This window comes from Letharia lupina (assembly GCF_014066315.1).
Source record: "Letharia lupina isolate WasteWater1 chromosome Unknown contig_2, whole genome shotgun sequence".
NCBI classification, from domain to species: Eukaryota; Fungi; Ascomycota; class Lecanoromycetes; order Lecanorales; family Parmeliaceae; genus Letharia; species Letharia lupina.
This window is the reverse complement of record NW_023502971.1, coordinates 1,370,775-1,396,179: the sequence shown is the minus strand read 5'-3', so window position 1 is coordinate 1,396,179 and position 25,405 is coordinate 1,370,775. Positions and strand designations below refer to the sequence as shown.

The following is a 25,405-nucleotide window of genomic DNA, read 5'->3' as shown; positions in this document are numbered from 1 at the left end:
GTCAGGAGAATGACATGCAGGAAACGTTGGACAAGAAGTCGCAAAGGCATTGGAACATATCCATGCTGCAACCGATGAGTCTTGGTGTAGACACCAAACTGCATTGAAAGCACCACTGGCATCATCTAGCGGATGTGCATTGTTTGCTTGCCCTTGTCACTTTCGGGTCTAAGGAGTGAGAAGGCGAGAGGGAAGCGCCATGTTTTCAGAAGTTGCGCATCAACAACAGCAGCACCATTTTCAACAGTCTTTATATTCGCCTCGTCATAATGAATCCAAAGACGTACAGTCGGCCCATTTTGAAAGCTCTCCGCAGCTCAATCAGCCCAGTCAGATGCGGCATGCTACCTTTCGACAAAGGTTGGAGAAGTCTCATCAACATCCTCGTTCACTACGGAGTAGCTTGGCAATGCCGCAGCAAATACCACCTCGATCACAGTATACGTCCACCTCCGAAGCTTCAGAGCACATGCTTCGACGAAAGACCCCAAATGGAACCCTGGCAGCAGGATATGATGGGAGTCCTGTCGAGTGGACGAAGAGACCACATGCGACGAAGCACCTCTTGTTACCTGTGTCGAATGCTTCCAGCCAGACAACCTATCCTTACCCTCTGGCGGAGGGGTTTACCGAACCTTCAGCGCCCCAAAACGCCCACTTCGTCAACTCGAGAGCCGGAGAACAACAACGTGCCCAGAAATTGAACAGCAATGTTCCCTCGAATACGACTGTGCAAGGCGCAAGATCTAGTGATGAGGTAAAGGTGAATTCAGGATGGAGATCCAATAGCGTCCCACCCGCAGGCTTAGACTCCGTCCTGGACCAGTCTTACTCACATCATCACCATTATAACCTAGCAGGGAGCCAACATGTTCCAACAGTCTTACAGCCCATGTGGCCGCCATGCTTGGGTCCTACCTCCATACACAGTCCCGGACCTTACGGGCCGTACTGGCCAGACGGCGCTTTTGAGCCCTACCGCCCTGCGCCTCTTCGTGACCCGAGGTTTCAGTATCAAAAACCCGAACCTACTGTTGACTTGTCTACTCCGCAGCTGCCTGCTGTCAGTCACTATGGCCAATGGCTACAAGCCCATAGCGATTCTCAATACACTCAGGTGACCGATCCTTCGGTCATACCTGCTTCTGTCCTTGACGAGCGTACACATGAAATACTGGCCTCTCCAAACCACGTGCATGATAGCGTAAACAACGTAAGTCCTATATTCAACAATCATGCGGCAGCTACAACGCAGCAGCAACATAGCATTCCTCTCGCGTATCGGAATAAGCCATCTGCCTGGAAAGACCAGAGCGCTCGAACATTTAGCGAGATCTATAGTCATCCAGGGTTAGCAAGTTCTGGATACTGTACGCCTTCTGTGCCTTCGCATCACGATCCAGCGGTATCAAACAGCAATGCCCATTTTAGAGAGAAAGTCCTCATGTGGGCCCATCGAATCTACGGCGGCCTACTCGCCTCCATTGAACAGACGCGGCGCAATCCCCCTAACGAGCAGCATAATGCTGGGGTACAACATCAATCTAGCTGCTATATATACCCTCCACGGCGACCTTACCCATCCTGGTCGAATAGCTACGGCCGTAACAATCGGTCCTGTGACCTAAATATAGCAACGCAGGCCTCTCTGAAGGACCAGTATAGCACTCTTAATCAACCATTGGCCTCCATTCGCGCAGGGAAATTTTCCTCAGGTGGTCAGGTCTCAGCATTCCAGCCGTCCTCTGCAAACTGCGCTTCTCTGCCGAGTAACCAGTCTCGACAGCGGTGGCAGTCACATGACGGACGTTCTCGGTCCTGTGCCCTTGCAATACAATCCAGTTATGTACCGCCTCATCTTTCTTCGGATATGCATGCGACTTCTCCATCCGCTGCAGCTATATATGCTATGGAAATGCTTAGCAGACTCTGTCAAGAGAGCGGCCTGGAGTGGATGGATGGCATGCTTCTGACAGGTTGTCTCGCGTATGGATTGGGTGACTATAACAAAGCTATGAAGTGGTATTTGAAAGTTTTACAACGCGACCCCGACAATGTAGAGGCCATGTCGAATTTGGCGGCCACCTTGCTTGCGCTTAACAGGAGGGATGATGCTGAGCAGTATTGGCTTCGGTCTGTGAAGCTTCGACCCAGCTATTTTGAAGCCATTGAGCATCTTATCGGTCTTTTGCATGAATGTCATCGCGGAAGGGAAGCGGTGAAAGTCATCGAATACGTCGAACACGCTCTTCGAATCAATTACGACTCAAATTTGGCACAAACCCAGCGCAACATGGTGACTGGCGGTGGTCCTTCCGCCGGCAAATATATTTCGGACAGCTCGGATCTAGAAGCTATCGGCGGGTTCGGATCCAGTGGATACGCCATATCGCCGTCCGAAAATGGTCGAATGCTCGCTCTGGTGCATGGTAAAGGCAATATGCTGTATCAACTCGGAGATAATGCAGGAGCCGCCAAGGCGTTCGAGGAGGCTATTCTGATTGGCGCCGGAAGACGTCACCTCGGCATTCGAGCTTTAATCAAACAAGTTTTGGCCGTCTTTTCAGAGCAGCCGCGTTTAGGTATTGGGAGCCCTCATGGAAATTATGGTGTGGACGAGCCAATATTACTTCCACCTGACATTGCGCTGGAAACCTCACGACTTGTCTTTCCTACACAAGGTCGGCTCCCTGGCCTTGAGGCTGTCCCTGACGGCTTTGGCTACAAGGCAGCAGTGTCAATAATCAGTAATTCTCTCCTCTCTCTTGCCAAAATCTATCAGGATGGAATGTCTTCTAGCGGAGCTGCGGCCACCGCGCCAAGAGCAACTTCTGGAGTTCAGGAGATACTGGCACTCTACTATCTCTCGCTATCGCTTCAACCCAGCCCGTCGACTGCTAACAACGTCGGCATCCTTTTGGCCGGTGTCCAGCAATCAACTCGATCTAGGTCGACCCTGAAACCTACCGTTTCGCAAACTTCATCTGTTCCCGGGGTCACGCCTGGTAGTGGGATTGCTCTAGCACTTGCATACTACGATTATGGCCTGAAGCTTGACTCACACCATGCTCATCTGTACACAAACCTTGGCAGCCTCTTCAAAGACATCGGGCAATTAAATGCTGCCATCAAGATGTATGAGAAGGCGGTTGAGTGCGACGGCAATTTCGATATAGCCCTTGCTAATCTAGCGAATGCCGTCAAAGATCAAGGTAAAGTAAGCGATGCGATTAAGTACTATAAGAGAGCTGTCACGTCGAATCCCGATTTCGCGGAGGCTGTCTGCGGTCTTGCGAATGCGCTGAACTCCGTCTGTAGTTGGCGTGGTCGCGGTGGAATCAATCATTTCATGAACAACCGAGATCGTTGGCACGTTGACGAGCGTGGCGACCTGTTCGATTCTAAAAAGGCTTCTGTTCCAAGTTCTGGATGGATTGAACGTGTCGTTGCAATCGTTGAGAAGCAGTTACACGATGGTGAGGGTTGGGGTAAAGGTGTCCTTCACAGCATTGGTATAGAAAAAATACTTCAGCGATTGAGCCTGGAAGGCGAAGGTCAGCACCACAGAGGTCTCAGAAGCGCCCTCGAGGGCTGGGCTGGGAATCAATGGGAGGGTGCTAAAGTAGTTCGACTGATCGAACGAGCCACGAGGCAGCTGGTCCGACAGATCTATCGGTCTCAGTATATTGAAAAACGATCCATTCCCTCCAGCCATCGAATGCGACCACAGCTGCCCGCAGCTCTGGCAATCCCCAGCGCCCCGACTGTGCTTCCTTTCCATACGTTTACCTGCCCTTTGTCTGCGAAGCAGATTCGCAAGATCTCTCAACGCAACGGTCTACGGGTTTCATGCTCCACACTACGGGCTCCTTGGCTCTCTGCTCACGTGTATGATCCTCCGGCACCACCTAAGCCGTATCTTAACGTTGGCTATATATCTTCCGACTTTAATAATCATCCTTTGGCGCATCTCATGCAATCAGTCTTCGGCTTTCACGACAAACTTCGCGTCAAGGCCTTTTGCTATGCAACGACTACCAGTGATGGCTCCGTGCATCGTCAGCAGATTGAGCGGGAAGCACCCGTTTTTTACGATGCATCTACCTGGTCGATTGATCGCGTAGTGAACCAGGTAGCCGCAGACGGCATTCACATTCTCATTAACCTCAATGGGTATACTCGAGGCGCAAGGAACGAGGTATTTGCAGCGCGTCCGGCTCCTATACAGATGTCGTTCATGGGCTTTGCAGGCACGTTGGGCGCGGAATGGTGCGATTATCTGCTCGCGGACAAGATTGCGGTCCCCCCACAGACACTCAGGCCCTGGCGGGGGAATGTAGACCTTACAGATCAGACTCAGGATGGCAACAACGAGGATGATCATGATGACTGGGTTTATGGTGAGAATATTATTTTTACGAGGGACACCTTCTTCTGTTGTGACCATAGACAAAGCGCTCCGGATGCCCAAGAACCGCAGCTCAGCTGGCCAGAAGAACAGCGACGGCGATGGAAGATGCGCAAGGACTTGTTCCCAACTTTATCAGATGATGCTGTCATCTTCGGCAACTTCAACCAGCTTTACAAGGTTTGCGGGTCCTCCGTCTGCCACCGAATTTGCATATGACTGACCCCCCTATGACTCTTAGATCGATCCCACTACGTTCAGAACGTGGCTACGCATCCTGTCCCGCACACCAAAGGCGGTATTATGGCTCCTGAGATTTCCCGACCTCGGTGAGGAGAATCTCAGAGAAACAGCGTTGCGCTGGGTTGGCGCCGAGGTCGCGTCTCGACTTATCTTCACAGACGTTGCGCCAAAGCACCAGCATATCTCGCGAGCCCGTGTCTGCGATCTTTTTCTAGACACGCCAGAATGCAATGCCCACACCACCGCTGCAGATGTGCTCTGGTCCGGCACGCCATTGCTAACCCTGCCGAGGTATGAGTATAAAATGTGCTCGAGAATGGCTGCTTCAATCCTGAGGGGGGCGTTGCCGAAGGACGTTGAAGGCGACAGAGCGGCAGAGGATTTAATTACTGATAGTGACGACGCGTACGAGGAGCAAGGGGTAGAGCTTGGTAGTGACCTTGTGTACCCGGTGGAGGACGGCAAGCAGGGAATGGGTAGGGGTAGATTGATGGAGCTCAGGAAGCTACTCTACGAGAGTCGTCGGACTAGCCCGCTCTTTGATACTCGACGCTGGGTTCGGGATTTAGAATCTGCGTATTCGGAAGCGTGGCGCAGATGGGTCAATGGAGAAGGCGGGGATATTTGGTTATAATGATGACGGATTCTGTTATTCGAACATGTACGATTTTATGATTACGAGGTACGGAATCTGGAATATCGAAGGAGCAAGAGAAGGAAACTTCTGACATTGGATACGGTATGATGGCATATTGCATAGCGCTGGGGATATTCTGGACATATCATTACCTTCTCGAGGAGCCGGTGGCTTGGGCGACGGAACCGAATGTTCGGGATATTCGAGGTAGAAGATGGAAGGCAGATATGCAGTGGATTTTACGCCCTGTTTTCCATCCGTGATTGAATTTTGAAGGAAATGGCCCCTGTTCCCTTGTGCCTCCAACCCCAAAAGGCCGCATTGCCACATTTGCCTGACTCAGAGCCAGAAGATTTGTGATGGATACGACATGCGAATGCAACCCGTTTTCCGCTCATGTCTTCATTTGAAGATCGTGTTTTCTGGACGATACGTCCCCTGTCTCGAAGCGTGTGAAGGAAGCATGAGACCTGCAATCTTTAGCTTAACCCCATCATCAGGATTTTCAAACACGGATGCGACTTTTTCAAAGCGTTTTACCGGCAGAATTGAAGTTCCTCGAGGTCATCGCTCGGAACTTATTCACAGCTTCTCTTACAAACATGACGAGCTTGATGGGATCAAGTAGCAAGAGAGGAGGGGACAGGGAAAAGGAAAAGGAAAAAGGGGGGGGGGGGGGGGTTAGATGCTGGGGAAATGGTGGGATGGTAGGGAGGGGAAAAAGATGATGGCTTCAAAGTAACATTAAGTTGAGAGGACATAAAGTGTGAAGGTAAATCTCCGTGACGGGCATCAGGTGGTGTATATATGCTTCTGGCTTCTGGATACGTTGGTTTTGGATGTCGAAAGCGATTGGCTTTCAGCAACCCCATCCCCGTGAAGGCAAAGCTGATGGATGACCTGACCCGACGTGGGTGACAATAATAATGATAATAAGAATATTATCATTATTATTATTATTATTATTATTATTATCATCATCATTATCATCATTATTATTATCATCATTATTATTATAGTTGTCATTGTTTGAACCAAGTTGCAGGTTGCAGGCTGCAGGTTGCATTATTCTTGCAGACTGCAGAGCAAATTCCAAATTCCAAATACCTTACCTTACTTTTACTTTACCTTGCCCTGGCTAAAGGCGCCATAGACAGATGAGGCTAAAGGCTTCAAAGGGCTTAGTTTCCTGCCCAAAGCCTCAAAGTCTCCCAGTCCCAATCCCAGTCCCAGTCCCAGTCTCCCAAATTCCCAGACACAGATCTCGTCTATCTGCGCACTTTTGAGTGCCGACATATGCCATAATAATACTTTGCCTTTCACTGCCGTGCCAAGCATTCAATGCCTCAGTACTTTAATAACACCCCCCCTCTCTCTCCCCAAATGTCACAATTCGGCAGTCGCTAAAAAAGCGCGCATTGAGTTTAGTCTCGGCGCTTCATGAAGCCATGAAGCCATGAAGCCATGAAGCCATGAAGCCCATGGATGTCAAACAATGTTGGTCGTAGATGACGACCGTTGGAAGCTGGCAGTATCATTGTTGTCATCGAAATGTCGGAAGTTAAAAAGAAGAAAAGAAAGAAAAAAAAAATGCATCTGGTTCATCGGTCGATCGCTCCGGACTATCTCGCTATTTTGACTGATCGACCATTCAAGACCCTCAGACCATTGCATTTTAGCGGCCTCGTAGGTTGCAGCCGGTCCCAACCTTATGCACTTTCCGCTCCCCATTATTATTCGGTGTGTCGTTGAAGTGCAGACCTGGGCCTGGCAGCTGGCAGCTGGCAGCAGGAACGCCGCGGGCGACACTGCAGGGAACGATGCCGCAAGCAGTCAAATGAAGCGAGCCGGGTCTCTACGTTCTAGACTGCCAGAGCCATCATTTTCACCCCATCCTGTTCGTACGCACTGCGCAACGGTCCAGCGGCATCCCGATCTGTCATGCGAAATGCGCATGACGATGGACGACGTACTGACTGGACCGCAAAGATACTTTAGGTAGTCTACGATCTTTGATTTACCCACTCTTGGCGATCTATCGAGGCTCAGAATCAAAATTCAAGATGCAAGATGCGAGATGCTCCTCGATGGCACGCACGCAAGTAGTGTTTCAGGAATCCCTGCACATGCGCCAGAGCTGCAAACCCCACTTTGCAGTTGGCCCGAACTCCTCCATGGACCATGACGGTCAAACGGTGTCTCGATAAATCCAAGGTGTATCGTAACACATTACGGGAGCCTCAGGCGTTTGGTACGGAAATACAAGGGCCGATATTCCACCTCTACGAATGAGGGTGACCGTTGGAAGTCCGAGTGCGCCACGATTACCTTTTGGAGCTGAAGCGTCACTGGGTCAAGGGTCAACTCCCGGAGGATTTGCTTGATTGGGTCGAAGGCAAGAATGATCTGCACAACGTTTTTCGGTCCCGATTCCCACCAAACCCTGCCAGATGAGATCCTAGCGTCTACCATGTCGCAACGTTGGTTCGTGGGTACGTGGACTGCCGTCATGCTGCATATACACTAACGCACGGTGAATCGGACTAAGGCCCATCGCTCCTCGCTCGTGCTCGGTCGACTCCAGGTGCATGATGCGGCCGCAGGTCCCGCGGTTACTTTACATGTCCCGAGACGCGAGAGAGAGAGAGAGAGAGAGAGAAAGAGAAAGAGAGAGAGAGGGAGTAAGAGAAAGAGAGAGAGAGAGGGTAAGAGAGAGAGAAGGACATTGCTGATTCAGCTTTCTCACAAGAATGCTAGTTGATGGAAAGTTGTATGAAGACTGGTCAATGTCCACTGGCAATTGAAGAACAAGTGGTGGAATGTTTGTCCTACATTTGACCCCTGGAACCGTTATTTGATATGACGACAGGGTACAACGGCAAGGTTGTTTTGGTAGGCGAGTTCTCTGCAGCACTACCGCTAGTGATGGCGTTCTGTCAAAAAGTCTAGACCCCCAAGAATACCCCCGGGAATTCTGCGATCCAGCGCCAAGTCCCAAACGCCCGTGCATGACATATGGGAGAATACTACGACCCATAACCATCCTTACTTTTATCCTTTACTATTCTTACTACTCTTACGCCTTGCGGCTGGCTGATCCTTGCTTTTTGCTCTATATCGGGCGTAGCATCCATACAATTCCACCCGCAAGCCTGCCATCCCACTCCTGGATTATACGCATTACGCACCACTTTGGCCAGGGGCTTGCGGGCTTATTATACGCTCGACTTAAAGAGCGTAAACTCGGCATGTTTATTACATGGAACATTGATAGGCTCGGGATTGATCAGTCATGCCAAGCATGCCAATCATGCCTCATGCAAAGTATAGTCCAGCCAGGATGTGTGATAAGTAGTGATCAGTAGGAGCATTGCAATTAATTGAAAGGCATGTAAGATACTACTATCATCATCATCATCATCATCATCATCATCATCCTACTACGTCAGCCACTTTGATCGTGACCGGCCTGCTGGAACGAACTTACTTGCTCCTTCCTACTATACTACTAGACTATTTTTGACTCCTTCCCATCTTCCTTTCCACTTCCCTGGCTCCCTGTCAACAGCCATGGTCTTGTATCATTGATATTCAAATATTACTGTTTCGTTACCACGTATTCCAGCAGATTTGTTCCAGCAGATTTGACATCTATCTAGTCCCTTAGCCTCCTTCTCCGGACACACACCTTTCCTCCATTCCCACTGTCCCACAAGCACACTGGCAGAAAAAAACAACTCCCAAACTAGCATCATTGACAAGCCATCCAAGCCATCGACCAGCGCCTCTTTCACTTTTTCCCCAACTCGACCACTGTCAACCACACGCTTGTCCACATTTTCTCCCCCATCTCACTGCTCTTGCCTCTTTTGCCAATTTTCAACCATTGGTGAAAAAACGCTCAAACTCGAGCGTTGTAAGCTCCAGCCAAGGAGAAAAAAAAAGAAAAGAAAAGAAAAAACCGTGACCATAATTCCTCCCCGCTACTTGCTCGGCATGAGACATGTTACAGGTCCGACCGATATCGTTACTACTGTGGCACACTTCCCTCTGTTTCTGTCCCCCAAAGTCTATACAAAGTCTATCTATATACACCATTGATATTCCGCCATTCCCACTTCTTCTACTCTGCGAACCATTTTACGTACATGCGCATTGCCATCATTGATAGTTACAGTCATTGCTGGTCAACAGCTATGTACGTCCTGCGGTCTCCAATGTTAGCTTTCGAGATGCTAACCATGGTCTAGCATCTTTGCTGCTTTGTGTCCATGACCATGGGCTCCAAACGAGGACCTTGGTCGCAGCATGAAGATCGATCGCTCCTGGAGCTGGTCCAATCTCAAGGTGCCCATAATTGGGTCAGGATATCTCAATTCATCCGCACCAGGTCTCCCAAGCAGTGCAGAGAGCGATATCATCAGAATCTCAAACCTAGCCTATGTCATGACCCAATATCGGCAGAGGAAGGGGAGATCATAGAACGCCTGGTATCAGAGATGGGCAAGCGCTGGGCAGAGATCGCACGTCGTCTTCCAGGCCGTAGTGACAACGCCGTCAAGAATTGGTGGAATGGTGGCATGAACCGTCGACGTCGCATCGTTGTACGGCGGAGGGAAAGCATTCGTGGCGCCCCCCTTGATTTTGATGAAAACGTTGAGCCTCTATCGTTTGCTCGGCCAGCTCCTATACCACCACATCCAGCAGATCGACACATCATAGTGCCAACGTCTAGAAGGAGGATCGAGCCGCCTTTGATCTCACCTGTCCATTCTGAGGTGTCCATGCCTGATTCCCTTGGTGAGGCTCCGTCTTTGGTGTCTGACTCGAGCTCCCATTTCTCAATGTCCTCGCCAAATGCTGTCGCCCATCCCCACCGTTATCTTCCTCCACCTGAGACACCTCAGTCCGATTACTGGCGATCGACCTTGCACAATGCAGCTGGTACAAATCTCTATGGTAATCGAATCTCAACAGCTTCTGACCGCTCACCGACAGTATGGAGCCACAACGAGGTTCCCAAATCACCAGCCAATCCGCCCCCACCGTACCAAAGACTCCAACAATTTGCTGATGTCGCAGCAAGGACGGGCCCCGTGGTTGGCTCTGTTGCTCAGCCTATGCAGCGGCCTCCGTACCCTCTTCCGTCTTTCAGGAAACTGGTTGACAACGCCGACAGTCCAAAATACCCCACGCATGAGGCCTCGATACTGACGACGTCTGCTGTCCCTCTGCTCCATCCACAAGCAAACCGCCAGCCGGCAGGCGCCACGCAACACTCGGTCTCCCCACATCCTGAACACTTAAATGCTCCATACCCTCACCAATCATATTCTCCGTCCACGAGGTCGACGATACTGGGAGCCGCCTATGAATCAGTCCCTCTTTCTGCCAGCCCTTCACTACATTTTCGTGTTGAGTCGACAAATGGATTAAATCATAGAATAACGTCCGCAGGTGACGCTGGGCTCTCTCCACCATCACCACAGAAGAAGAAAATGACACTGTCTTCTATTCTTCATTAGAGAAGGCGGAATTTGGACTTCGGTCTCAACTGGCACAAATTTCCAAGTTTGAAGTCACCCATCTTCGGCCTTGGCGAATTTCCAACTCGTCACACAATTGCGCAAATACGCGATTCATTCCAATAGATACCCTTGTACAGCCGGCGTCGAGGAAGAGAAAATGCATTCAAGCCAGGAAGTGGGCAGCGAAAACACCTTTTTTGTTTTGGGAAAACCAGCGGTGACTCCAGCTTGGCACATTGCTGCTGCTCAATACCCTCGAACAACAGGTTCACTTGTGTCTAAAACTAGATAATATCATCGCGACCATGACTATTCGTACACGTTGCCCGAATTGGCCGGCTCTCGGTGCTCAAATCCTCAAATCCTCAAATGTTCAACTCCCACGTCGCGCGATGTATTCGTTTCCGATGATTCGAGAATAAATCATTCGCGCACGGTTTCCCGAACGTCTGGTCAAGCACCCTTCACAAGTACCAAGGGTCTCGTCTTTTGGAAGGACCGCCACCCGACCCAGCCAAAACCTTCAGCATTGGCCAAGCAGATGCGCACGTTTGAGAAGGCCAAGCAGGGCACCTAAGCCGCGTAGCCGGTCCTCAACGATTGTTTTTAGCAATCAAAAACTCTGACTCAAAGGATTTTTACCGCCTTGACAGATGCTTGCTCCACAATCGACACTCGGTGTCTACTGCAGACGATCATACCCCGGTAGTGATCAACTGCATAAGTTCTGGAGACGTTGATTCTGCAATAGGCTTGCAACCTCGGAACGCCTATGAACCACTTGGTTGACGCCTTCGGGCTGACTTCGCCGTACGTTCCGCAAGCTTTCTTTAGGATCCCCGAACAGGCTCAAAGATTGCTGAATTGTGGGTAACGGGAAAACGGATCGAACCTGCTCACTATCAACGACTCCACGCTAGACTTTGTCGCCAGGCATCAACGTCTTGCTTTGAGTCACTGCCTTGGCGCATGAGAGAAGTGGATACTGTAAGATAAAGTGCAACGAGAATTGCCCGGTGAATTGTATTGAAATAGCGGAGGTATACAGCCAGGGTTTGATGTGTGGTGGAACGTACAACTATCCGTAATAAAAGATGACACCAGTTCCCCCCAGTTGGTATATAGTGTGACATGATGAATACTTTCGCCGTATTGCTATGCAGTCCAAGGTCAGAAGCGATCTCAGAACACCGAGGGAATGCTAGCACGAACATCACTTGCCGGTGCTAAGGATTCCCGCTGTCACCTGTGCATAAAGTACATATGGTGTATGCAGAAAGCCTTTAAATTCTTGGCACTGGATATCCTGCGCCCCCTCTTCTGATCCAGGGTATCAACTACACAATTATAAGTCAGAATATAAATGTTCCAGCGAAGTCTAAATCGCAAGAACAACTTGTGAAAACCCTATGTAGAATAATTCAAGTTTCGAATAACTATTTTAGTAGGTCATGCGTACATTAGAGAAAAAGGAAATATTCTAATATATTCATAGCTCTATGAATCAGTCATTTTCTTACGAAACCTTTTATATTCCAGAGCTTTAGAATCTCAGCGATGAGGAGTCTAATCTATGTGCGGAAACCTTTAGAATCCGACCTAAGGTTGTAAAGTTGATAATTCGAATCAGACAGAGGTGGTGGAGGGAGGGCGCAGGACCCAGTGCCAAGAATTGAAAGGGTTTTTGCACATCGTTACTCGTAATGAGTAAAGTTTCTTCTGTTAAAATTCTTCCGCATTTTCAAATCTTTGCTTACTTCCCAACCGAATCATCAAGCTTCGTCTTTACAACTTCAGACGCTTTGCTGACGGTGCCGAATCGTAGTCATCATCATCTTCCAGATCCACCAGGTCGTTGCCATCGTTACGCTCTGCATCTTTGCGCTTCAAGTTCCTGGCCTTCCTCCTGCTCTCGGGATCTTGCACGCCTAGAAACATCGTCAGCGCCTCCACGATGTTACCTATCTAGCATTCAAACTAACCCGTGATCATTCGGTCAGGTTTCTTGACCTTTCGTTCGTCGATGTTGGTGTCACTCCGACCGTGACGGTTCCAATAACTTCATGAAAGAATTAGTGGCTCGACAAAAGAACTCTGTGATTGGTAGGGCTCACTTCTTCACCGCCGTCCATGTCCGGTCAACAGAATAGCGGTTACTCAGTCGCCTCGAGATCACCTTCCATCTCTCCTCTGTTTGAGCGTATGTACCCTCCAAGATGACTTCTTCCATAAGGGTCTTCACAATCGCTTTTTCGTGCTCTTCCCAGCCCCGTGAATCCTTCTTACTCGCGGGTTGCTTTGACGGTCGGGTTTCTCCCACAGCTGCGTGGTTATATCCAGCCTCTTGTCTGTGACTCGCTTGAGGCCGTGACCCTTCTACTACAGGCTTACTGAAAGGGGGGACCTTCCCTGCAGGTGCGTTTTGGCTCGCCGTCTTGAACTCTTGATTGGTGAGTCCTGGAAATACAGGCACGAAGGCAGAGTAACCATTGCAAGCCATCGGATACTGCAGGACATCCACAGAAGAATGGGCTCTTCCACCACGTGCGTGTTGACCAGCAGCTACGGAACTTTGGGGCTCAATTGTTGGAGGCTCGCGCAAATAGGCTGAGTAGTCATTGCAGTCGACTTGAGGAGGGGAAGGCGGTGGAGGACCCTGCTTCCATCCAGGTACAAGCCCCTTCCAGAACGTTGGAGACAGTGGCCAAAGGGACTGAGGAGTAAAGAAATCCAGGGTTCCGTCATCAACCAACTCGTCGCCTTCGTTCTCGTCATCGAGAGGTTCTTCGCCTCCGACATCTCTGAACAATATTTCATTTCCGCTGTCCTCGATATATCCATCATCCTCGGTCTTCTCCTCGATAACATCTTCCTCCCCGGCCTCCTCGGAATATTCTCCATCCTCGATCTCTTCCTCGAAAACTTCTTTATCTCCTGCACCCTGCACATAGGCGCTCATGAATGGGTCGCCATTATTGCGGCAATACTCGAGTACGGATGGTCCCGCACCGGTGGAACACCCACAGCCTGGGATCCTGAGTGGACAAGGCGGGTCGATGCTTGCTTCTGCGGAACGTGATTTTAAAGCGCAATGCATGCAGACGTGTTGCGTATCGCAGTAAACACAGATAGGGTCACACTCCATTCCCAAGCTAGCATAAGGGCACTCCTCTCCAATTATTGGCCATCCAATAAGAAACGTGTCTTTGGCGATCTGTTTCTCTGTCAGCGCTGATGGAAATTCGCAAGACAATTATTTGAGGATATCCCACATACCGGCTGGAAGCCGTCAACTGATCTGGAGGCTTGCCCTTCTTCGAAGGACTGTTCACGAAGTACAGCTCGCGTGTTGCGCTCCACCAGCTCATAGTTGATGGGGTGGGCTTGTTTGCGCATGTCGGCGACCCTACCCTCAAATACTGCGGTAGGCTTCATTGTTGCGTTCTGGTTGCAGCGTCGCTTGCATTATAGATATGAGGAGGTGTTGAGAGCAAAGTGCAACGGCCGGCGTTGCAGATTGATGAGAGCTTTGGCGGTTGGGACTTCCTTAACGAACGTAGATGGCAGCAAGCTCAGTCAACATGCAACCTCGATAAGATGTAGTGATCTTTGGTACCAAAGCAATGCGCTTGAGGAAAAGAGAGGTTGAGGTGGTAAACGGTAGTGGTCAACTCGCAGCCAAGGCAGGCGAGGAGGAACTCGAAAAATGCAAGAAAAGGTGTTGACGAAGGGTATGAGCTTTAGTCACTTGGACAAGTTGTTTGAATACTTTATGCTGGTGCGACGATTTATTGTATGGGTGATATAGTATGGGAAGGAGGAAACAGATTGTGTAGGAAAACAGCATCCACGACATGGCGACCCAGCGGCATTGTCTGGTCAATAATAGTATTGAAAGGAATTTGCTTTCGAAAAGCTTTTTGATTGAGAGAGCTATTGTTCGAGCTATGTTCCTATTGAGCCACCCGCGCAGCTTCATAAATAAGAGACGAGGGCTACAGAGTGTTATTGATGGCAGCAAGAATGTCATATTGAAGCTTCTTGACTTTCTGAATGGTCTGTTTGGCTTTTACCCAATGAAAGTGAAGCCTTGTGATTGCAATGGGCTGCGCTGTCAGGTACTCGTACATGTCGCAATCTTCTCGATAGAAGTGGGAGATATCAATGTCTAGGTCTGCTCGGGCAACGTAGAGAAAGAAAAGAACTTTAAATGGCTTTGAGGCTGCCTTCTTTTCTCGCTGCATTATGTGTTGAGAGATCATCTTGATGAGAATAGGGCAAGCAAGAGGGCACTAAAACGCGAACATCGTCGAGCAAACTTGGTGGACAATTGTGACAGATCTAAGCGACTTAATACGTTCCAATGGACTTAGAGGCGTCAAGACGGTGGAAGACAGTTGAATTGCCAAAGAAGAGGCAGCCTGTGGTCGTGAATTCTGGAACCTCGAAAGGGTTAGCCTCTGGAGCGGAACTACTTTTACACGTGTGAAGAGGCTAAGAGCGGGAACGGAAGAGCACCAGACTTACCTCAAGGTAAGAAAAGAAGTACCGTACCCAAGCTCGCCAAGGTAGTTCTTACCAGCGTGAGGTGATCGGGCCTCTTATAGTCTCATACTACATACCTTCCTTTACATTATTCCGTACAAATCTCCAATTCTCTCACCTCAGTTGATACTCACAATGGTTTTGGATACCTAGAACGCAGTGCCTAACTTCTCTTAAAGTAAATATTCTAACTAATCTCCATCTCATTGACCGTTTACAAGTCCTCTCATTCCTTTCACCTCATTTGCTCGACATGGAGGTCTCATACCCCAGCTCGGCATTGGAGCGAAATATCAACATGGACCAGAGCACAGCAGACATGGAGCTTGACAGCATGGACCTCGACATCGACCTAGGATCCACGGACGAATTCAATGAGCCTTCAGCCGTCACAAACACAATCTCACAAATTTCGATTCCTCCAAGTCAAGTATCAGACTCTGAGCTAGTGGGCCACAAGATTCACATCCGTGGCCTTGAGGACTTGACCACGTCTGACATCAAAGCCTTTTCTTGTGAACATTACCCGTTCAAAGCCCCACTTCGCGTTGAATGGATCAATGATATATCGGCAAATCTCGTGTTTGAAGAGGAAAAGACTGCCATGACAGCACTTCAGCATCTCACACTTCCGCCCAATGACAACGACTTCCTTCCCCTTTCACGATTGCGCGCTGCCAAAACCCTGTCCACTCACCCTGGATCTTCTCTGTACGTCAGAATAGGAGCGACTACAGACCAAAAACGTCCGCGAGCGTACGAAGCCAGCAGATTCTACATGATGCACCCTGAACATGATCCCAGGGAGCAGCGCCGTCGAGGGGGGAGCTTCCAAGGAAATGGCGACTATCGTAGGAAAGGATACTCGGGCGATGAGCATCGGCGAAGGAGGCGGAGGGACAAAGAAGACGGGTTTGATGAGTCAATATATGATGATGGCGACCCTTCGAGCAGGCGTGGCTCGATCTCGTCATCTGCGAATGAACGTAGCATTGAGGGAAAAAGAAACGCTCGGCTTCGTGGCGACTCCTACCGGCCAGCTAGAGATGAGAGGAACGGTGCTCGTAGCTCTCGAGACCGCAGCGCGTCACCAAACAGACGCAACCATCCAACTCCACCTCCGATCTACCGCTCCCGTGATCCTCACCCCTTTCCTTATGAGAACAAAGGCAAAGAGCTTTTTCCATCGACATCCAGGTCTGATCGTAATGATAAGGACCTTTTTAGCAGTAAAATGATTATTGCGGACGTCTCCAAGGGGCTCAACTCAACGAAGTCTGCGTTGCCTCGCGAGGCAGCACCCAGTGGCAAAGATCTTTCCAGCAATAGAACGCGTGCTGCAGAAGTGAAAAAGGAGCTCTTTCCGCACAAGGTCAATCCAAGCAAACATAGCCGCTCTGATGCCTTTGACGCCGCGGATGAGACAGCAGATCTCTTTGCGAATGGAATGTCGGTGCCTTTCATGGATGGACCTAGCTCTCGCAAGAGTCCCGTTGATCGACTGAGATCTTCGGGCTTCCAATCTCAAGTTGATGGTGGAAATATTGGTACTGGTTTCAATATTCGAGGTGCATCGAGGGAGCAGAACCAGGGTTTCTCAATCCGCGGTGGGGCGGCTGTCAACGCGATTGGGACGATCAAAGAGCTTTTTCCAGGAAAGGCTGCAGGTAATGCGGGAAAAGAGCTCTTTGCGGAGAAGGTTGAGGGAAGAGGGGGGAGAAGGAATCGTGCAGAGGACATGTTCTACTGAGCTGCAGCACGGTTGGAGCATTCTAAGTCATCATCCTCGCAAAGCTTTTGCTCGAGGCTGGACAGCATGGATGCTTCTGCAAGGGATGCAGCCTTCCATGTCAGTCTGTTGCATGAGCGCAAAAATGGTTTCGAGCGGCAAGATCCATATAGATGAGCATGGCGTTCTGTTCAGGATAGAGTATATACCCCAAATATGAGTGATATAGCGCAATCGAACCATCTTGAAGAGGTCGGGCTTAATGCCTTCTAGATTGATATGTCTCGTAGTGCGTCAATTCGACTGATTTCACTACCATCAACGCTTTAAACACAGAGCCACTTTTCGGTATTCAGTCACCATCATCATGCCAGCCCCGGACTCTCCACCCATTATCGTGGCTAGGTTTCTCAGAGCCAACAATTATAACGATGTGCGTGAGTCGATTTAGTCCCCTTCGTAATACCGAAGACAGACTCACAGAAGAATACATGGCAGACGCTCTCAGCATTTATATTAGAAGCTGGACTTTCGCGCGACGCTGGTGTTATAGAGAAGGGGGACTTGACGATCGAGAAGATACTGGAAGAGAAGAAGGTCTTCGATCTGACTTTGCGCTTCGAAAAGCCTGGTCTAGAGGATGGCGAGAAGTGGACCTTGCCCGGTAAGATGTACCTTATGTCTCTGTTTGCCCGTGTCTTCCCTTCTGATGCTACTTTCCCAGCTCCTTCAAACCCGAATCACATCTCTACGTTGCCTTCAGCTACGAACATCTTGCATGTCTCTGTCCAGAAGTTCCACGGCGAGAAGCCTTTTCAACTGCTACTTGCCTCTACAGCGGATAGAAATTTGCATCTTATTACCACAGACACGACATTCAGCATTTACAAGTCCCTTCCGTATTTGCAAGACTCTCCCATCCTCTCATGCATTTCTTTTGGCGAACAAGGACTAAAGACAATTACGACTGGCATGTCTGGTCAAGTTGTCCTTTATGACCATGAGATGGCTAGGGTCTGTGACGAAAGGAAGGACCATAAAAAATATGTTGTCAAAGTGGCGACTTGGGACAAAATCGTTGTAACTGCAGGCTGGGACAACAAGGTGTTCCTTTACCATGCAAGTGGTGATTTCTCGAGCTTAGGATCCCCAGTGGCTGCGACTACGCTGTCTACGAATCCGGAAACAATTACTTTCGTTGACCATCCAGACTCTGATCGTCCGATTCTCCTGATCACCCGCCGAGACTCGACATCGTTATATTATTATTCGCTGGAGCTGAAGCTGCTAGGTTCCCAGAACCTAGCCCCTCATTCCAACTCTTGGGTCACGTTCACTCCCGCTTCTGTCGAAGTATGCCCCAAAGACTCGACATTGCTAGCGGTAGGTACGTACATTTCGGAGCCGATCCTTCCCATTTGATGTCGGGATTGGGTCGCGAAACATATTTCGGGAGCGAAGGAACCTTTCTACTCCCGAGAATTGTCTTGTAACTCCATTACCTCCCTCGTGTAAGCAAGGCTGACTCCGAAATTTGCGCAGCTACCTCTGCTGTGCCGCACATGAAGGTCATAATCGTTAAACTGTTACTCCCATCGTTGACACAATCACCTTCAAACCTAGCCAGTCCTGTCACACAGGCGGCCCAAACCCGGAACAATCTTGCCATACAGGACAGAGAAGAAGCAGCAATTCAAGTCCACGTTAGCACCATGGCCCCACAAACACCATACTCGACACCGCAGGTAGTGTGGCGCCCTAATGGAGCAGGGGTGTTCGTAAATGGAGACGACGGGGTCATCCGCGGATTGGAAGCAAAGACGGGGAAGATTGTTGCTACCTTGCAGGGTGGACATGAGTTGGGGAGTAAGATCAGGAGTATCTGGGTATGTACATATTTCTGCTTCTATTCATACCACACCCTGAATCGTAAGAAATGCTATGCGAGCAAAAATCACCACATGTCCATTGGGGCTGTTTCATTACTCGAGCCTATGTCTCGAATGAGGAATGCTAACTGCGAAATTTCAATAGTGTGGGCTGATCGAAGTCGAGGAAAGAAGGAAGGAGTGGCTTGTAACTGGAGGATTTGATCATCGATTGGTAGTTTGGGATTAAGAGAAGTAGACATAGATTCTGCGAAATGCAACAATAGTAATATTACAATGTGACGGGGCTGAGAGCGCGATGCAATCGAGAGGAGCAACGCGATAGATGTAGCCCTTTCTCCATGCACCCTCTCTCCACAGGAAATTAGGAGGAGGGTGATTGGTAATGAAAGGAGTTTCGATATCGGCACGTCAAAAGATGATAATCCTTCAGCAACCGCGCATGGGGAAGCAGTCGGAGCTGTACACACATATGCCTTGGCAGAAAACAAACAGGATAGAGCAGAGCAGAGCATAATAGGTAGACAAATACGGGATGAACAACCTATTTCGGCAGGACACGAGGCTTATTCCGATTGCTTTTTTTTGAAGTAGAGAGCAGTTCACCGTGAAAGGGCATGTGCTTGGATACCGGACTCGAAGTTCATGCATGCAGCTTCATAGATTCATCTGCATGCAAGTCGCCTTCAACCATCTGATCAAGCCATCCAGCCATATCACTGTCCTAGCTCCGCCACGAGACATTCCTCCGCTTCCTCACGTTCATGCGGCTTCTCTTTTTCCCTCCTTGACCTCTTTCTGTTCAACGAGTTAGCTCAGCGTTCTGTCCTCCGTAGATCCATAGAAAATACCAGAGCCCTCATAGTCCCGTGTAGTGCATGCCTATGGTTTCGTCGAAACTTGGGATCGGTGCCATTGAGGGAAGGGTAGCGGTGGGTTTTTGGCTTCTTGATCCTGTTGAAAGTGCCAATGTCAGTCAGATTCCGTCCCAAGAAAACTGTTCGATCGACATAGGGTATTTGAGAACCTCGTGAGCTGGAGGAAGGAAAGGGAATCGCACCCGTTCCTGTGAGCTTTCTTGCTCTGGTTATGTTGGCTGGCATTTTTCGACTCTGGTTGAAAAGGAAATCAGCTTCTGTCCCATTTTCTTACAGTGGAAATTGAAGAATGACTTGCTGGCCATTGTGATAGCTTTTGATGATGGTCCTCGGGACTGTTGAATCCGAGGTTGGCAAAGTTAAGAGTTGGTGGTCGTTGCTCTTCGCTTACGAGTTGAAATTTGTCGTGCGGCAGGGCGGCTAGGGCTGAGTATTCCGTAGTTCGGGACTGTCGAGACTGCTTCGTGACAATGTCTCTACGCTACATGCTATGCGCGAAGCATATGGTCTGATTTACGCGTGGAAAAGGAAGCCCGTGCTTGTCCAGTATGTACATTGATTCAGTGTAACTGGAAATCGAGGCAGAAAATAGGAACGTAAGCCAAAAGGAGCACGTCAAGTCGAGTTAAAATCATGGTGAGCTTCCAATGTATATCACTTCGTCAACCACGCACTATACCAAGTATCACTTGATGAGTGCGGGCAAAGCTTGCTTTGCTTGATCGAGAGGTAGGAGTTCCTTGGCTTTGGATGCAGCGGCTTCGGCTGCCTTCAGTAGCCTTTGCGACCTTAATCTACGCAGGTATGCGAAGAGGACGATGAACAAAATCTCCATTCTATCTTTTCATCAGCATCTTGACTCGCCAGTATATCGAAAGCCAACTTACCTTTCCTTTGTCATCATGAGCAAACCCTGTACGAGGATTCCCTTGGTGATCTGCGGAGCAATGCCTTTGAACAACGCCAAAGGCCCTTCATGTTCAATGATGTAAGACATGACTTCAATGAAGCTCTTGAACCGTTTGCCTTCCCTGGCTGGCGGTGGTCGCGACTGGAGGCCTACTTTGGCAACAATCAGCGGTTGTGTGGCTATAGTTGCCAACGCCTTTGACGCGGCGCCCAAGACTTCAAAGGCATTAGCCAAGCAGCCATAATAGAGATCCTGTATTCAGCTCACAGAATGACTCCCATGGCCTTAGATGAGTCTTTCCAGGGAAGAATAGCTCCTTTAATCTCTGGTATGCACCGTATGTAATCGCGGGATTCACCACCAGCACCAAGCTCGCTTTCAGGCCCCTCCACAGACCCGTCCAACCATCCTCGCTATTTACCACCTCCCGTCCAGTGTCTAATAGGCCCTTCTTATCGCCCTTTGGCTGCGTTTGCTGACGCGTCGTGACTACAGATACTGGTATGGTAAATACCTGAGCGACAGCCCCAGCAACAGCACCCAATGAGAGCTCTGTTGCGGAATTTGGAGGCTTGGCAAGGTTTCGAGAGGATATATAGAGCGTTCGGACGACAGAATACCAATAGAAGTAGGCAAAGTTTGTGGATGCGACCCCGATCAGTGACCCGTTGATCCCCGAGTAGAGCCCGAAGACCCCTTCGTCATCAACGATCTTTCGGATAGCATCGAGGGCTGATGTGTAATGCACGTCATTGGTAGTAAGAGGGGCTGGATCTGTTGGATTTCGTTTCACCTGGACCTGTAAGCGTGTCTTGACTCTGATCCGCATTGTCAGCATGAGCTCCTCGAGACTTGTCGGCAGTGGGAAGCTCAGCGTACATGTCAAGAGGGTAGACAATTGCGTTGGCTAAGACAGCTCCTGTAGCTCCTGCCAATGCATTACCCCATGGTGGCAGTGGCGCCTGACCAGCTTTGCCAGGCATCACAAAAGAGAGGGATTATAGAAAGTGCAGGTCATGGAGATCTGCGGCGCGACGTGTGGGCAACCAGTCCCAACTTTCGATTCGTATGAGGCCTGTTACCAATGCAACAAAGCTACTCTGACGTTAGAAAAACGGTTCATTTATTCATATGTCTGTAGCAAGCCGTTATTACGTCGTGGAGGAGGATAACAAGAATTGTCCCCGCTGTCGGTCATTAAAGAAACGATGCTCAGCCGAGGTTGATGAAAATGGCTTAGCGTCACGGAGGACTGATTTTACTAATTCCGTAGTTCCAAACAATCGAATTGCTGATCACTAAGCATAGTACACTTGTTTGGTACAGCTACAGCGGCTCTCGTAAAGACGCGAAGAGACGTGAAGCTGTTTGTAGACCGGCATATGGCCACAGATGAACCAATCTGTCCAAGAGTGCGGTGATCTCTCATTCTCATCATGACAGACCCTACGAAGCTAGTTGCCTCTCGGCTTGAAGGATTGAGCCAACAGGAGCAGAGATCTGTTAGGAGATGTGTAAAGAAAGCGAACGAACTCAAAGAACCCATTTCAGAAGGACGCGAATTGACCACCCGGGAGAAAATCATAATTTTGGAAGCTTCAAAACTGCACGGTTCTCGCTTTCTACCTTGGACATCTCCTCCAACTTCTTCAGATTTCGAACAGCTGTCCGGCCAGCCTTATTTCATGTAGGTCTAAACGGAAGTGAGAATCTCCGAATGCTTGAGGCTGTGTTCTTCGCGGGGTCTAACCTGCACAGAGACAACGTAGAATTTCCCTTGTCAGCAGTACAGCTCGAGGTATTCGATGCGTGGCGGAGACCAAGAGAGCTTCTGGGGCAATTTCATTCTACTTCTGCATGGTATCCGACCACGCTGGCTCATTGTAGAGTCGATCTTGTCCAAGATATAACCACCGACTGCTCCGTCGTTGCGAGCCTCTGCGCGGTTACTGCAAGGAAAGAGCGCGGAAACACTGATGTAATGTTAGACCGTCTCAGCTGCATCATTTTCGGGTTGACGGTATCCTAGATCATCACTCGCAACATCTATCCTTACGACGGGAGCCTAAAGCAACCGATGATATCGCCCAACGGAAAGTATGTCGTTCGATTGCACTTCAATGGCTGCCCTCGGAGTGTGATCATAGACGATCGTCTCCCCGTCTCCCGGACATCACGAGTACTGCACGTTACTGATCGAAACAACCCTGGCTTGCTATGGCCTGCTCTTGTCGAGAAAGCATATCTCAAAGTGAGGGGTGGCTACGACTTCCCCGGGAGCAATTCAGGAACCGACTTGTGCGTTTTGACAGGATGGATACCAGAGCAAATATTTCTACAAAGGTAGGATCACCATGCTGTGCTCTTCTTCTGACCCATTCTTTTGGGAAGCTCCATACTGACTATAGTCCCTACACCGCTAGTGATGACATAGCACGCAACGCCCTTTGGCGACGAACGTTTAGTGCTTTCAATTACGGCGATGTCCTCATCACCTTGGGGACTGGCAAGTTGACATCAAACGAAGAAGAAGGCCTTGGCTTGGTCGGGGAGCACGACTATGCCGTGATCGATATGAAAGAGCTTGAAGGTCAACAGCTTTTCCTTGTGAAGAATCCCTGGTCCGAGGGGACTATCTGGAAGGGCCATATCTATCGCGGCAACGTCATGAAAGAGGACGCTAAGGGATTTCAAGATCTTTGTATAAATGAAATGCCAACGACCAGCACAGTAGACACAGAGCCTCTTGCACCCGGTACATTCTGGATGGGTCTGAACGATATTTTCCAGAGCTTTGAGTCCATGTATCTCAACTGGAATCCCTGCTTGTTCTCTCATAGAGAAGACACTCACTTCAAATGGAATCTTGCTGCTTTTTCTAGTCCTGAAGGCTCATTTGTATCTAATCCGCAGTACGAGGTGCGCAGCAGCGTCGGTGGTACTGTGTGGGTCCTCCTGAGCAGACACTTCAATTCGAGGATTGACAAGTCAGACAAAGACCCAAGTCTCTCTGTAAATGGCGATACTCTTGAGAACGGCTTCATCAGCTTGTATGCCTACGACAGCGACGGAGAAAGGGTCTTCTCAAGTGACGGGGCTGCCGTGCATGGTCCATACGTTGACTCGCCTAACACTCTACTCAAGCTTGAGCTCCCGGCTAGGAGAGCTTATACCGTGGTGGTTTCTGGACAGGGTCTTCCTCGATCAGTCAACACATTCACGCTGTCCGCGTTCTCTCTTGAGTCTTTGAGTCTAGTCGAAGCTCAGGACAGATACACCCATACTGTGTTGCAGCATGGCGTGTGGACAACTTCGACGGCTGGAGGCAACGCAAGCAGCTCGTCATATCACACGAATCCTCAGTTTAGTCTCCGTTTGGCTGTAACCTCGAATGTGGCAATTTTGCTCGAGAATTTCAGCGAACGTTATCCTGTCCACGTCAAGTTGGTTTGGGCGAATGGAAAGCAAATCTGTTCTATCAAGACTCGAGACATCGTTGGAGATAGTGGTGAGTACAGGAAAGGGTACGCGTTTGCCGAGATACGAGACGTACAAGCTGGTGTGTACACGGCCGTTTGCTCGACTTTCGAGCAAGGTCAGCTGGGCAGGTTTACGTTGCGCGTCAGTAGTATGTCAGCCTGTGCCGTCCACCGGATACCGGTAGTGACGGCTGGACGCTTCGTTACAAAAGTGCAATCTGCCTTTGCACCAGGGAGCGAATGCCTTTCGGCACCGCTCAGCTCTCACCGTCTGAACAGGATTTCGGTCAGCGCCAGATCACGCGCAGAAGTTTCAAGTTCTAACAAGAACATAAAAGCCTTCTTGAAACTTGGAGTTCATTATGGCCAACCACCATCAAAGAGAATAGTTGCGGTCAGTAGTGACGACGAGCTTCTTAATGGTCAAGGTGGAATTTGGATCCATGATGTCGACATCGAGCCCAGTATGTGTGAAGAGGGAGGGCTCTGGCTTGTTCTCGAGCGTCTCAAATGTTCAGTGCTTCAAATGGCTGAGTGTGTAGACATTGAGATTTTCAGCGATTGCCCGATAAAAGTCGGAGACTGGACCCGGACTGTTGGTTAGCGGGTCATCTGGGCCTGGACTCCACTCAACGTCTGCGAAAGGTTCAGTCGATCACGAGCATAGTAGATGAAGCAGCGCAGACCGAGAAGGACAGGGAACATTGGCATCTTCATTCCGGTAATCCGGTCCTCGAAAATATCTACTCGGTTGGATGGTCTGGACGAGGGAACCACAGGAGGCTGAGAGCAGACGTCTGTCCTACACTCTAAGATGACTACGTGGGCAAGCTCGTGGGTGGAGACATTCACCATGAGGAGGCATACAGTTAGGGATGGTGTAAAGATTGCTTGGTACTATACCATGTTGGTTCATTTTAGTGGTTATTGGTTGAAGAGTGGAGTCCCTGTCCACAGTAGTGATGCAATCAAGCTCCGCCGGGCTTACCGACGGCCTGGCTCTTGGGGACTCGTACAGATGGCATGGGTAAAATGATATAGTGATTTGGTTGAAAGGATGAAAGGATATAAAAAGGGATGAAGGGAAAAGGGTAGACGGTGCAAGGATGTTGATAGACGTGGGTTCAGCCTTGTGCGGTTAGGGAGATTGTCTTGGTAA

At 49.5% G+C, this 25,405-nt stretch overlaps 7 protein-coding genes across 7 annotated transcripts; 5 read left to right on the top strand and 2 right to left on the bottom strand.

Annotated features, from left to right (window-relative positions):
• Positions 1–409: 409 nt before the first annotated feature.
• Positions 410–5,285, top strand: HO133_004545 (uncharacterized protein; the record flags this gene model as incomplete). Its single annotated transcript, XM_037295462.1, has 2 exons — positions 410–4,588; positions 4,650–5,285. The coding sequence occupies 2 exons, from the start codon at positions 410–412 to the stop codon at positions 5,283–5,285; spliced, it is 4,815 nt and encodes a 1,604-aa protein (XP_037157463.1).
• A 4,280-nt stretch (positions 5,286–9,565) lies between these two features.
• On the top strand, positions 9,566–10,813 carry HO133_004544 (uncharacterized protein; the record flags this gene model as incomplete). Its single annotated transcript, XM_037295461.1, has 1 exon — positions 9,566–10,813. One exon carries the CDS (start codon positions 9,566–9,568, stop codon positions 10,811–10,813), a length of 1,248 nt encoding a protein of 415 aa, XP_037157462.1.
• Positions 10,814–12,601: 1,788 nt separating this feature from the next.
• On the bottom strand, positions 12,602–14,251 carry HO133_004543 (uncharacterized protein; the record flags this gene model as incomplete). Its single annotated transcript, XM_037295460.1, has 4 exons — positions 12,602–12,744; positions 12,799–12,875; positions 12,931–14,030; positions 14,093–14,251. The coding sequence occupies 4 exons, from the start codon at positions 14,249–14,251 to the stop codon at positions 12,602–12,604; spliced, it is 1,479 nt and encodes a 492-aa protein (XP_037157461.1).
• A 1,363-nt stretch (positions 14,252–15,614) lies between these two features.
• HO133_004542 (uncharacterized protein) lies at positions 15,615–17,111 on the top strand (the record flags this gene model as incomplete). The annotated part of the gene is made up of 1 exon (XM_037295459.1): positions 15,615–17,111. The coding sequence occupies one exon, from the start codon at positions 15,615–15,617 to the stop codon at positions 17,109–17,111; it is 1,497 nt and encodes a 498-aa protein (XP_037157460.1).
• A 346-nt stretch (positions 17,112–17,457) lies between these two features.
• HO133_004541 (uncharacterized protein) lies at positions 17,458–19,208 on the top strand (the record flags this gene model as incomplete). The annotated part of the gene is made up of 5 exons (XM_037295458.1): positions 17,458–17,523; positions 17,589–17,754; positions 17,815–18,477; positions 18,633–18,976; positions 19,125–19,208. 5 exons carry the CDS (start codon positions 17,458–17,460, stop codon positions 19,206–19,208), a joined length of 1,323 nt encoding a protein of 440 aa, XP_037157459.1.
• Positions 19,209–20,542: 1,334 nt separating this feature from the next.
• HO133_004540 (uncharacterized protein) lies at positions 20,543–21,750 on the bottom strand (the record flags this gene model as incomplete). The annotated part of the gene is made up of 4 exons (XM_037295457.1): positions 20,543–20,693; positions 20,745–20,982; positions 21,035–21,585; positions 21,647–21,750. 4 exons carry the CDS (start codon positions 21,748–21,750, stop codon positions 20,543–20,545), a joined length of 1,044 nt encoding a protein of 347 aa, XP_037157458.1.
• A 453-nt stretch (positions 21,751–22,203) lies between these two features.
• Positions 22,204–24,850, top strand: HO133_004539 (uncharacterized protein; the record flags this gene model as incomplete). The annotated part of the gene is made up of 4 exons (XM_037295456.1): positions 22,204–22,454; positions 22,526–22,745; positions 22,797–23,110; positions 23,176–24,850. 4 exons carry the CDS (start codon positions 22,204–22,206, stop codon positions 24,848–24,850), a joined length of 2,460 nt encoding a protein of 819 aa, XP_037157457.1.
• Positions 24,851–25,405: the final 555 nt, after the last annotated feature.